At 52.5% G+C, this 13,773-nt stretch overlaps 1 protein-coding gene across 1 annotated transcript in view; it reads right to left on the minus strand.

The window, feature by feature from the left end:
* The window catches only part of HTT (huntingtin), a 147,512-nt gene that overhangs the window by 28,248 nt on the left and 105,491 nt on the right, over positions 1-13,773 (minus strand). Inside the window, exons 41-48 of the mRNA XM_042937033.1 lie at positions 13,042-13,249; positions 8,327-8,468; positions 5,613-5,792; positions 5,299-5,475; positions 4,960-5,036; positions 3,531-3,669; positions 2,346-2,468; positions 317-530 (exon numbers count right to left, since the gene is read on the minus strand). Coding sequence (XP_042792967.1) covers positions 317-530; positions 2,346-2,468; positions 3,531-3,669; positions 4,960-5,036; positions 5,299-5,475; positions 5,613-5,792; positions 8,327-8,468; positions 13,042-13,249 — 1,260 coding nt within the window. The remainder of the gene's footprint in view (positions 1-316; positions 531-2,345; positions 2,469-3,530; positions 3,670-4,959; positions 5,037-5,298; positions 5,476-5,612; positions 5,793-8,326; positions 8,469-13,041; positions 13,250-13,773) is intronic.

Raw genomic sequence — 13,773 nt, forward strand, 5'->3', positions numbered from 1 at the left:
CAGTGAGGCCGTTCTCCGAGAATCTGCAGGCACCCGCAGCTCAGAAGCACATCCGCACCCACACCTAACTCCACGCGTGACTCGGGAAGCACCTTCCTCAGAGCCTGTCTCAGCGCCCCTCCAGGGCTGGGCCAAGGATCGGCAAACATGCCGAGACACCCAGAGCTAGGGGTCCCAGCACTGTTTCTCAAGTCACCTCTGTGCGTGCTCTCAGTTTATTAGATCAACGGTATTTACCGTATCGTGACTCAGTGCAAAGCACAGTACTGGCTCTGCAGCACGTTTAAGAAATAAAAGAAGTTTCTATTTTAACTACCAAACAGATCATTCAACTTGTTCCAGTAGGCGGTGGGCTCTGTGGGCAGGAACGGCTGGAAAACGTGGTGGGCGGCAGGGAGCTGCTGCACCAGGCCGGTCACACGGTCCAGAGTCGCCAGGCGAGCTGCTTCGAAAAGTGGACTCCTCTGGCCTCCGGAGACTTCGCGCACGCCAAGGCCCAGGCACGGCGCCAACAGGCTTAAGTTGAATTCCTGAATCAGGACGTTAAAGGTTCAGTAACAACAACTACACACTTTCAAGCAGGCAAGAAAAACACACAGAAGAAAGGACGATGCGAACATTTCTGAGAGAACACCCTCGAGCGCCCCATAAAAAATATCTTAAAGAGTAGTCTACTTTCGTAATAAGTACCATATGCTCGGTGAAGTTTATTTCTGATCTCTTTGGGGTACTTTATTATCAAAGAAAAATTTTACATCATTTATACCTTCAGATTTGTTTGAAATAAAAAATTTAACACATATAATTTTTAATTGATAAAAATACAAAACGAAGCTGACAAGGCACCCAAGAAATCCAGTGAAACACCACACATTCACCAAGTTTGAAAAAGGTATGTTCAAAAGCAGGTGAAATAAGTCAAAACAGCCATGATGGTGGTTGAAAAATAGCATTTCTTATGACCAAGTATCAATTTGTACTGTTTTGCCAATTTTTAAAAACCATTTAAGGATCTTAGGGGCCAATTTTCAGGCAGAATATTCATCTTATTTTAGGTAACATTCAGAAAAGCTAGGTCATCATCAGTGACCAAAATTGAAATTTCTGCTATAGCTAGAGCCTTTAAAGCTATTAAAAGTCCAATTACTGAATTGGAAAATTCAATAAATAGATCATCAAATTTATTCAGCAAATCAGCTTTCACTGAATGGAGCTTAAAATGATTTCAGCCAATTGACTGGAGCCAATTCTGTTTTTTCAACGTAGCACCTACTGTCAGACTAATGAAAAATCAGCACTTAGTCAAAGACTGCTGTGTGGCCTCTACCCTGAGTCTCTTCCTCCTCACCCAGCCCATCCTTTGCTGCCCCCCACCCTCCACGCAGCTGCCCTGCCGGCCCCCCACCCTGCACGCAGCCGCCCTCCCGGCCCCCCAGGCCCCTGCTGCTCTGCATTCCCATCTGGTACATGTTGAGGCAGCACCGAAACACCTAGGTTTAGTCAGCTGCTTGTCCCAGGAAGTCTGGGAAGGAAGCAAAGGCTGTGGATGGTACAGAAGGGGAGGGCTCCACTCCTCACAGGACCTGCCCAAGAGCTGGGACGGGGACTCGGATGCTTTGCAAGGGCCTCCTGGGTCGGCTCTGCCTGCATGCCTACACGACATCAAGGGTGGGGACGGGGACCTCGTGACATCTAGTGAGGGGCTGGGGAATGCCTGACTACAAGTAACGGAGGGACCTCACTGTATGTAGGAGAGGTACAAGGCCCTCACTATAAGTAGTGGGGGCAAGAGGACCTCACTACATAACATAAGGGGAGGGGCCTTACCGAAGATCAATTTCCGGAATGCCATGAGAGTCAGTTAAATCATGTACTATACCATTTCAATACCTTTCCTCATGACTATGAGAATATGCAATGGGAACAGACAATAATCTAAGAGAACCTATTTCCTTCAAGTGCATGAAAAGTTGAATTAAACACAATTTACTTCCTTTTGGATTCTAATGTGGCTGAAACAGTGTCCTGCCCGTCTGGGTCAGAGTCTCTCCTTGTCCTGCGCCCCCCACGCCCGGGTTAGAGCCTCCCCTCGTCATGCCCCATCTGGGTTAGAGTCTCGCCTCGTCCTGCCCCGTCTGGATTAATGTCTCCCTAATTTCTCCCCGGAATGGGTTAGTCTCTCCATGTCCCGTCCCACCTAGACCAGAGACTCCCATGCTCCATCCTGTCTGGATCAGAGTCTCTGCCATTAAGGCAGAAGAGTGAGTGGCACACGTCCTAAGTCAGTCGCGTGACAATGAAGCCAGTCCAGCATCCTGCTGGCGTCCTGCTGCTCTCCACCGTACCGAGTTCATCATGAACGTGCTCATGTCACTGGGAGGAATCCGATTCACCAGTTCTGCCCCTTCCAGCAGCGCAGAATCTGACCTAGTCCAGCACTGGGATTTGACTAGACGTAGGTACCAGTCCTGGGAAGAAGAAAAAGGATAACGCCATGCAGTTGGGCAGGGGCTTCAACTCTATTGAACATGCGCTGTTTCTGTGATCACTGCCCCTCACATCCTGTGGCCCCAGACCAAAGGACAGGGGGCCCCAGATGGACCGTGAATGCAGCTTCAGTAAAACCGGATTCTAGGTGGCCGTGCGGCTGCTCACCAAACCACAGGCCTCTTCCACGGGAACTGCTACAAGGCTGTCTTTGGACTTGCCGTTACCTACTGGACAGCCTCTCCTCCCTTACCCGGTGAACATTCCAGTGCCCTCCTAACAGCTCAAGTGTGGGGCCAGCAGGCCCTCCTCCCTGTGCCCTCACCCACTGTCCACCCCTCGCCTGGGGATGCTCTGATCACCTTCTACTGGGGTGTCTGCCTCGCTCCTTCCTCTCCAAGGCCAGTGCAGCAGAGGCTCCGAACAAATCGAATCTGAGTGTAGAGGCCTGAACTTTGCCACTCTGTGCCTGGGCTACGAGTTTTCAAAATCCAAGTTCACATCTACGCTGACCTCCCTCCAGAAAACAGAGTACCAAGGATCTGCCGAGGCCCCAAATGGTCCCCGGCTCTGCAGTTTGAGTACTAAGGGTGATGGCAAGGACCAGGGTCCTTGGGACGGTGAGCTCAGCACGCAGGTCGGCAGGTTTAAGGAGAAGGAGACAGGCCAGGGGGGCAGGCACTTCGGGCTACGCGGGCCACGGCCACTCCTCCCCTGCCTCCCACTTGCTAACTGTGCCGATGCCCCTCTGCTTGACTCCAGAAGTGTCCCAAATCAGCGTTTCCTCTCTCACCCCACACTTCCTGCTGATGACCTGGGCTGGACCTCAGGCATCCTGTCAGTGATGGGACCCCGCCCACTGCCAGCAAGAAGCAGGACGGGCAGAGGGCCCTCGGGAGCCACGCCACGTTTCAGGACGCCCCGCTGCCTGAGCCGCCCCGCTGCACCCTCTGGATTTGCCAAAGGCTCACGGGAGCACGGAGTGCCCGGGCCCTGTGTGTCACACACACACACACACACACACACACGGGCCAGACACTTACTTTGTCTGGAATGACTGTCTCCAGTGCCAGGGGCCCATCCCCGTCCAGCGGGTGGGACGTGACTGGAGGAGAAGGGCCACGGGAGCCCGGTGCGGTAGCAAGACGAAGCCTGTCCAGCAGGGAGTACAGCCTCTGGTGTCTGGAATAGGACCACACGTGGGGTTAGAGCACAGCTTCACGGGTAAGAAGTAACGGCGGCTTCCTAAAGCAGGATGCGACACATGTGACCCGTTTTCTTCAGAGCTGCCTCAACAATGCTCAGACAGGTGGTGATGCAGCTTCAGGCTCTGGCTTATTTTTAACAGCACGGTTCATGCCCCACCAACGTTTTGCAGACATTTCATCTATACTCGAACATCGTAACAGGCAACACATGGTTTAGCAGCTAATAAAAGCATTCTTTACAAATGCAAAATAGATCATCTATTCTAAGACTCAAGTGCACAAAATCTCCCATTGATTCTCCCAACACGATAAAATTTATACCAATTTATGTTCACTTCATAGAAGAAGCACCTCACCTTGAACAAGATATGTATATAATCTTCCTCATCTGGTCTGAAATCTAAATCTAGAACCAAAAAATAATAGTTTGACCTTCCGCTATCTGCTAAGAGAGCAACGACTTCATGATGCAAATGACAGTATGACCGGCCCAGCAAACTGCACGTCCGTCCAAACCGTGTGCTGTCTACCCGGTTAGGCCCCTTCCCCAGGGAAGACACCGGCAACGACCCACAGCACAGGCATTCTACCCCATTCTCCCTCCCGCTCTCCCTCTCTGGCTCTCTCCCTGTCTCTCTCTCTGTCTCTGTCCCTCTTGCGCACACACACACACACACACACACACACACACACGCATGCGCTCACAGGCACACGCCTTCCCCCCTGTGGAGGGCAAAAGGTAAAATCTAAAGGTAAAACATTTTATTTATTTAGTTGAAGAAATCTTTAACAGATGTCAGGATTTCTGATAAGGCTTCTAAAAGACTATGCAACAAAATCAGGTGATAAATACCACACAGAGGTAACATTTTAACAAGACGCAAATATCATTGTTGCGCGCCGAAAACTGGGTAACGTCTTTCAGACAGGCCCGCTCTTGCGCAGCAGTTGGGTTACACGCTGCGGTTTTGCGAAGATAAGGCGGGTAACCCTGTCCTCCGTCACAGCCTGGTGAACACGTACAACCTCTCAGGCAGCCAAGGGGACGCAGGCGTATCTGCTCCGACGGCAGACACAGTGCTGTCTGTTCATCTCCCTTTTTATAAAGTGAGTCCCATTCCGTGTCACTTAGGAAGGCCTTCTCTCAAGGCCCTTCTGCAGTAAACTCACCTACAAGGCACATCGACCTCTCGTCCTGAGCTTATCCCCTTACAGATCGAAGCCTTTATATCCAAAAGCAAGGAACGCCTGGTTGTCGCATTACCTCTGAGCCAGCCCGCTGCTCTGAAGGTATTCCTGGATTCTGGTTAGTTCCTCCACCGGCAACTGGGCCATGCTGCTCTGCAGTGGACAATAACACGTGAGCACGTAATGAATCCAAATAACCTTGCGCTGATTTAAAAAGCAAAGAGTAACGTGTACAGTTTACGAGTAGAAAGTACAGGCAGCACTCGTGTCAGGCACACAAGGAATTTACACATCTTGTACACGTTTCCCTCAGCGGCCATGTGAAGACTACGCCTGTGGAGGAAAAAACCAGCCAACTGCTCTGCCTGCTCTGCTAACTTCTCAGTAAAAATCGGTCTCAGTGTCTTTCTAGTACCTGCAAATTTGCGGCCAAAAGCATCTCCACGCGGCGACAGGCAAGGGTGTCGACCATGCGAGCCAGCACTCGGAACGGGGTGCACAAAAGCTTGTCCACATACAGTGTTAACACGGCGCCCGACTGGCTGAGGTGGATCCCTTCCAAGCACTGAAGCGTCTTCTTCAGGGTGGTGGGCTGGAGGTGGGGAGAAGGAAAGCAGCAAGGGCACAGGATTTTGCCAACTGGAAATCAGCAGTTTCAAAGTTCCGACGGTACGTGTTTAAGGCAGAGAAAAAAACCGACTGGCAACAGTCGTCACTAGAGAGACTTACGGCTGAAAGGTTCTCACAACGAGACTGAATTGCCTGGATGAAGAGGCCGCTGGCGGCGGAGTTCCGGTGAACAGCACTAATGAAATCCTGCACGGGAGGCTCATGGGACAGATTGATCAGGTCCTGAATATGATTCACGATGAGCCACGTTAAGTGCTCTGAATCATGTAGGTTCTGACACTGAGGAAAAAAGACAGTGAAAGACTCGTTTCCAAGTAGACAAGCACAGAACGGATACTGATGCCACAGAAAAGGCCACGAGACGTAGGAAGGGGAAAATAAATTCCAAATTATGATCTTCACCGAAAATGTCCAGTGTCTGACCACCAATGATCATCAGGGGCGGAGCTCACTTCACAGACTCCGTTGCCTTCAACCCTACGATGTGGCCAAAGCTGTTGGATGTCAGACCCCGCCAGGGAAATGTGACACTCCAGCACAGCTCCGAGGGACACCGGCCAAGGGGAGGGGGAGAGAGGAGCAAGGCCCAGGGCTACAGGGGTCAACGGGCGCCTGCCACGGACCAGTGACCCCAGGGCAGCGGGCACAGCAGGGCCGACATCGCCCTGCCCTCAGGTGACTGGACCGAGCCGTGATGCAGGAGACCAGGTGACAGACACTCCCATGCACGGCAGGCCCTGCTCTGTCCGGGCTTCCATCTGGCCCAACGAGAGTGAGAGTGTTCTCCGGTTCTCCTTCTCCAATCCTGTGACAGGTCACTGGAGAAAAAGGGCTCCCACAACTGTCACAGTTTTGACAGAACGCCTGAATCCAAAATATGAACAAATTCCACATGGACATTAAGGGGTGGAACTTAAGATTTGTAAGGAAATAAATATCCATCTTTACTTTTTTATTATTATTTTTTTAAGGTGTATTTATTTTTGAGAGAGAGAGAGAGAGAGAGAGAGAGACAGTGTGAGCAGGAGAGGGTCAGAGAGAGAGGCAGACACAGAATCCAAAGCAGGCTCCAGGCTCTGAGTTGTCAGCACAGTGCCTGATGTGGGGCTCGAACTCACGAACGGTGACATCAGACCTGAGCCGAAGCCAGACACTTAACTGGCTGAGCCACTTCGGCGCCCCCCCCTCCTTTTTCTTCCCCATCTTTAAATATGTATGTTGCTTTTTCATCTTAATTCATAATCCTCCTAGGCAGAAACTGTAAAATAAGAACAATTTTTTGACATGGTTACTGATTAATATTTTCTATGGGGGATAACTTGATAGCATTAGTTTATAAAATTTGTATTTTTCTTACATTTCTGTGAAAGCATTATATAATTATTTCTCAAAAGTAGAATAAGATAGAAAAACTATGTCAACGTAACGAATGTAAGTAAAGAAAGTGAGTAGCAATGAAAAATCTCTCTGATGACAACTAGTTCCTTGAAAGAGTCCCCTTCCTTTCCGACTGAGAATGTCATGCCCTCTGCTGTGTGAAAACAGCACGTGCATGGTGCCATGTTAGTGCCAAAGACGTGCACATGCTCTGTATTGGGAGAGAAAAAGCACCAAATTCCAGCCAAAATGCCACAACAGGTTTTTTGAGTAATGCAATTACAAGGAGATGGTATCTTCTTCTGTTTATTGGTTTTTGTTAATTTTCTTCTTTTTTCTTCATGTTTATTTTGAGAGAAAGTGTGCACGAGGGGGAGAGGAGCAGAGAAAGAGGGAGAGAGAGAATCCCAAGTAGGCTCCATGCTGTCAGCACAGATCCTGACAAGGTGCTCAATCCCATGAATCGTGAGAACGTGACCTGAGCCAAAATCAAGAGTCAGACACTCAACTGAGACACCCAGGCACCCCTGGTTTTTATCAATTTTCTCTATGAAACATGTGACGCTCATTTGATGGCCAACAACTCCGCAAATGTTATCTTTTTGAAAAGGACGGCATATGGGGCACCCGGGTGGCTCAGTCGGCTAAGCATCCGACTCTTGGTTTCGGCTCAGGTCATCATCTCACGATTGGTGAGTTTGAGCCTCGCACTGGGCTTTGCGCTGACAGCGTGGAGCCTGCTTGGGATTTCTCTCTCCCTCTCTCTCTGCCCCTCCCCGACTCATGCTGTCTCTGTGTCTCTCAAAATCAATAAACTCAAAAACAAAATAATATCATAACGTAATATAAAAATAAAGTAAAATAAAAGATAAAATAAAATAAAATAAAACGGATGGCATTTAACCAGGAAATTTTTAACTTAAAAATTTTTTTTAACATTTATTTATTTTTGAAAGAGAGAGAGACAGAGTGTGAGCCGGGGAGGGGCAGAGAGAGAGGGGGACACAGAATCCGAAGCAGCTCCAGGCTCCGAGCTGTCAGCACAGGGCCCGACAAGGGGCTCGAACCCACGAACCGTGAGATCGTGACCTAAGCCGAACTCGGAGGCCCAACTGACTGAGCCCCCCAGGCGCCCCAGGAAGCGACTTTAAAATGAAGCAACGGGTCCCTAAGGCCCTTCCCACAGATGACGAACCTCGTAGGAGAGCCGCACTCAAAAGTCACACTCTCGGCTCGTTCCTATCACACAGGCAGGCCGACCAGGTGCCAGAGGCACGGGACCTGCAGACAAACCTTCCTTCCGCGACCAGCCGGAGCAGGACCCAACGCTCGCTGCGGTCCACGGTCCTGTGGTCTCCGAGCTGGTGGCTGGGTGGCAGGAGGTGGCTCCGTGGAAGCTGCCCCTGCCCCACCACACCCCTCGTTTCCCGACTTACGACATAATCGCAGAAGAGAATGAGAGCTCCCCGCCGCACTATTTCTCTGTTGCACATTCCGGGTTTACTGGCCGCGTCGGAGTCCCCCTCCTCTCCGGACATCTGGGGGCTGAGTGACTTCGTACTGGACAGACTACGTCTCCTGGAAGGAGCAACAGGCGTGCTGACGCCTCTGGGACGGCCACCCCCACCGCGTGTGTGACGTGCGCTCTTAGCCGCTGGCCTCTGAGCTACGGCAGCGCATGCGTGGAAAACGAAAGAAAGAAGAGGGTCTCACAGGCAAACCGCCAAATGCTTGACCTAAAGGCCAAGGCCGGCCCGAGGCTGCAGGCGGATGGGCACTCAGGCGCCGAGGCTCTCGGCCACCGCGCCGGACAAGGCAGCCGCCGTGGGGACCCCAGCGCCGGCACGCACACGAGCTGCCTGCCGTGTTTCACGAGTCACCAGGGAAGCGCGCACTCACCGAGGCCCCGGCAGAGAGCAGGTCTGCAAAATTCACCCCCTCTAGGGAAGCCGGTCTTTTTCTTTCTCAGCCCAGGGGAATCACACACTCGGAACCCTCGATTCCGCCACAACCCTTCACACACTTGTTGCCACTCCCACAAACTTGCCCCGGCCTAAGTGTGAGGACAATCTCCTTCCCTCGGCGGCAAAGAGCTTAGTGGAGACAGAGGTCACACGAGGACGAGAACATTCTGGAATGTGTCAACTTTTCCTTTCACACTTCAGGATTTACAAGGGAACCGGTCTAAAATATTCTACAGGTTAGAAACCTGTTCAAACTGCAATTTGCCTTTTCTCACCTGGTGAATGGACGAGCCAGCTGTTGTCACCCAGACAAGGGAATAGTGCCCGCTAATCCCAAGAACAAATCACGGTACATGCACGCCAGCGCCATAAAAGACCTTTAAATACAGTGCGCTAAGTGACAAAGCCAGACCGAAGAAGCGCGGACCGTGTGACTCCATCCAAATGGCACCGTGCAACGGGCTACACACAAGCACAGGGCATGGGCCAGTGGCAGGGTATGGGGGTGACCACGAAGGACGCAGGGAATCTTCTGAGGTGACAGCGCTGATCTGTATCGTGACTGTGGTGGCATTCACCTGACACTTGGTACAAGAGTGGGTTGTCCTGTATTGTAAGTCGTAGGTCAATTTAAAACCGACAAACAGAAACGTCTCCTCTTCTCAGCCCTCCTGCCAGCCCCAGAAAACAATTCCCAGATGCAGAGGTTTCTGACGTAACATCAGAGTAAACAAAGGCACACGCAACAGAAAAGGAGCGGGCGGTCTGAACAGGACATCCCAGAGTTGATGGAGACACTTAGCGGGTTAACTCCCACCAACACAAAAAGAGGCAAACACACGCCACACAAATACCACACACTCGCCGTACACAGACCGTACGCACACCACAAACACAACACACATAACCACGCATACACTGCCCCCGCCCACACACACACAAGCGCCTAACGCTAACGGAAAGAGACCGGCAAGGATCCAGCACGGCAGACCGGAGGAGCGCGACTCTTCCTGCACACCCAGCTGGTCGAAGGGGCCCTGTGGCCATGGCGGTGCTCCACCTACTCAGCTCCCCAAAGCAAAAGGGACGCCTGCAGCCTCCGACAGTGACCGGCTCTCGAGGTTGCTCGGATTTTTCAAGCATTTAAGTCTACTGACTAAATCTGCTCTTGTCTTCTCTGGGGCCCCCGGTTGGCTCTGTTGTGGAGCATGTGACTCTTGGGTCTCGGCGTTGTGAGTCTGAGCCCCACGTTAGGGATACAGATGACTTAAAACAACAAATTTTTAAAAAAGGGAAGCGAAACACTGCGATTAATAACACCTCTGCAGTTTCCGTGCCTTAAATGCCATCGAGTGGCGAAGTCCACCTCCTCCACCGCCCTGGACAGCAAGTGGACAGGAGCCGTTACGGAAGTGGCACCCGTGGACCCCACGAGAAACACACACACAGGAGGCCAGCCTTGTGTGGAGGGCCTGGTCAGTGTCCTGAAGCAGAAGAGAGGAAAGGAGGAATGCAAGTGGGGAAGGAAGAAGTGGAAAGTCTCCACCTGGAGGTGACGTGTGTGTGTGCACAGAGAAGCCTCCCGGGGCCCCCGCGTGAGTCGGGCCAGGTCTCGGGACGTGAAGTCAGTACACAAAACCACTCGCATTTCCAGAAGCTGGCGGCACACCACGTAAAACAAAACACTTCTGAAAGCAGCACCTGACACACCATCCCAGATGAAGCGCAGAAACAATTCAGAAACACGCGTGACCCCTGTACGCCAGACACTAGGAGACGGGTGTGGCACACGAAGCACCTAACCCAGCAGAGACAGAGGCCAAGTTCGAAGACGGGAAGACTGGATGCTGGCCACGGGCTCTCCAGATCACTCTCCAGACCGGCTGCAAAAGCTCAGTCAAACCCCCGCCGCTGGCTTGTCTGCGCTCACAGCCGGATTCGAAGACGTACAGGTGGAAATGCAAAGAACGTAAAAGAGCCAAAGCCATGCTGAACGTGAAGGGAAGCTGGGGGCGCGGCAGGGCGGCCGAGGGACGCAGTGGCGGTGCCGGGAGCGCGGAGTGACGGCCGTGAGCAGGGCCCAGAGGCAGGTCCGCACACCGGTGCCCACTGGGTTCTGAGGCAGGCGCCACGGGCACTCAACAGAGGCGGGACGGCCTTTTCCACACGCAACGCTGACCGAAGCACCCCGCACGTTTGGTCACACACAAATGTTAGCTCGTAGCGGTGAGCACCAACGCTATGGAAGTTCCAGAAGAAGCCACAGAAGACAATCTCGGTGCTCTTGGGGGAGGCACACATTTCTTGGGTTGGACAGAAAAAGAATGAACCAGAATAACTGACAAACTTGATTTCATAGAATTTTAACATTTCTGCTCAAGTGAAGTCATGAAAATAAAACAGCAAACCACAGAACGAGGGAGACCTTTTACGTTACCGCTGACAAAGAGCTTACATCCAGAATATAGAAAATTGACAGCCCAGTAACAAGACAATAGACAGCCAAATCTTAAAAAACAGCAAACATCTGAATGTGTACTTTACAACAGAAGGTATACAAATGGCCAACAGGCACGTGAAAACACGACTGACTTTCTAAGTCATGAGAGAAACACGAATGAAAACTGTGATGACGCCGCCCTGCACCCGCTCCGAGGCCTAGAAGGGGAAGCGCCTGTAACGTCCCGGGTGGGGAGGATTTGGAGCCGTTCGAACTCACAGCCGCTTCCCACATGTCTCCCTCTGGAGCAAACCTCCTGTGAGCCGTCCAGAGCCAGGCGGTCTCAAATGTCCCGACTTCCTAGATCCGTTTTCCTGAACTTTCACTCCGAAGACTTTCCAACCAACAGAAAAGCTGAAAGGTTAATTCAACGAGCAGTCACACACCCTTCACCTAGATTCGACCACCAGTATGTTGTCACCTTGTGTGCACACACACGTGCCCTCCACACACACGCCCTCACACACGTACGTGCTCTACGCACGCGCACAAACCCTACGGGCACACACACTCTACACACGCACACACGTGCACTCCACGCGTTCTCTACACGCACGCACAGTCCGGGTCTCTGGCACGAGCCCCCGGCGGCTCTCAGGCCCACTCCTCAGGGACTCAGGGCCTCGCCCGGCGTGTGCTCCGCGGACCAGAGCATCACTCCCCGCGGGAGCCTGGCGGAGGAGCAGAGTCCCAGGCCCCGCCAGTGACCTGGCGAACCAACCCTGGTTCTAATAAGCCTGCCAGCTGCCTGGTGTGTGCACTGAGGAAGCACCGACGCGGAAGACACTCATTCTCTGTCCCTGACTCTTACCGTCGGTCGTCATCGTGACAAACTTAACAATGTTCTCGAAGCCTTTCAAATGTTTCCAGTAGCCTGTCTTCCCCAACTAAACCGTAAGCACGCTGAGGGCCGGAAACGGGTGTTGTTGTTCCTTTGCGTCTTCCACAACACACAGCACGCAGCGGACAGTGAGTGACGCCTGCCAACACTGGATTTTCCAGCTGAAAGCAACGGTGCGGCCCAAATGGGACCCCAGGCCTCCCAGAGCTCAGCCTGTCCACACTGAGCAGAGAGGAGCCGACCCGGGCCCTGCAGCCCCTGCCATCTCTAATTTCTGGGGCTTTCTCTGCTCACCACGGGCTCTCGAGCCTTCCAGAAACACCACACTGAGGACCCAGCTTGGGGGATGGGTGGCAAAGCTTCATTCCCACGTGTGTGCAAATGCCCAGAAATCAAGGCTTACGCCTGAAAACTCTTTGCAAAAAGGGGGTCACCCCCAATCAGATACTTAGTAAGTCTTCTCGAATGATAAAAAATAGGGCATTTCCAAGTACTTCTGAAATGCTGCTCAGTAATTACTTCATTATCTAAGAATAACCAGAACCACATTTAACTTACAATGAAGTTAAGACATTGCAACACGTCTGGCTCTGGAACCAATTTAAGGACGAGAGCCCAGCAAGAGGGACACGGCATGACCAGAATGAACCACAAGAGGGACAGTGTCGAAGAACTTGTCAAAGAAACCACACTTAAAAAGCAGCAGCTATTGTAAATGCCTCTGGTCTGACCACATTCCTCCCCACGAGAGGAAGACGGACAGAGAGCGGAATCTGCACAAAGCCTCACGGACACGGGGCCAGACCTCCCGCTGACCGCTGTCCCAGCCCACGGGGGCGGGCGTACCTGGGGGTCTGCTGCACCTCTGCCCACCAGCGGTGGTCGGTGTGGCTGACGAGCAGCAGGATCTGGCACCAGAGCAGCACGAGCGCCGGATGCGTGGGCACCATGGCGCGCACCTGCGCGTTCAGCCTGTCCAGGCCGTAGAAGCTGCTGTCGCTGCTGTCCACCGTGAGGAGTCTGGAGGCGGCTGCTGTGATCCTACGGAACATTCCTAGAAACAAGCCAAAAGTAGAACTGAGAGGGAAATGTCTTGGCGGCTCACTGGGGCCCGACGCTCTGTGGCCACAGGAAGACTTTACACAAAAGGTACACCCTCAGCTTTCTCCCGTACTTACACAAAGCATTTGGCACTTAGAAAACTGGGCTTTTGAAGCAAAACCCAGACATGCTGCTTATCTAACGGAGCAGCCACGGGAGCTGACGCCTTATTCGCCGGGCCTTCTCTTCCGCCCGTTAGCAAGTTCCCCAGGAGCCCCGTGCCAAGAGCCGCACCTGCGCTGTGACAGCGGACCCGGCTCCACTGAGGAGCAGGTGGCCCACACCGGGTGCCACAGGTTACTGCCCCTGGGACAGCAAGGCTACTCTGGTAGGAGCGGCAGGACCCTCGCGACACCCCACTCACAACGTAATAAACATCTCCTTGTTTGCAAAGAAGCCTCAAGAGCCCGTGGTGAGCAGAGAAAGCCCCAGAAATTAGAGATGGCAGGGGCTGGAGGGCCCGGGTCGGCTCCTCTC

This window comes from Panthera leo, chromosome B1 (assembly GCF_018350215.1).
Source record: "Panthera leo isolate Ple1 chromosome B1, P.leo_Ple1_pat1.1, whole genome shotgun sequence".
NCBI lineage: Eukaryota > Metazoa > Chordata > Mammalia > Carnivora > Felidae > Panthera > Panthera leo.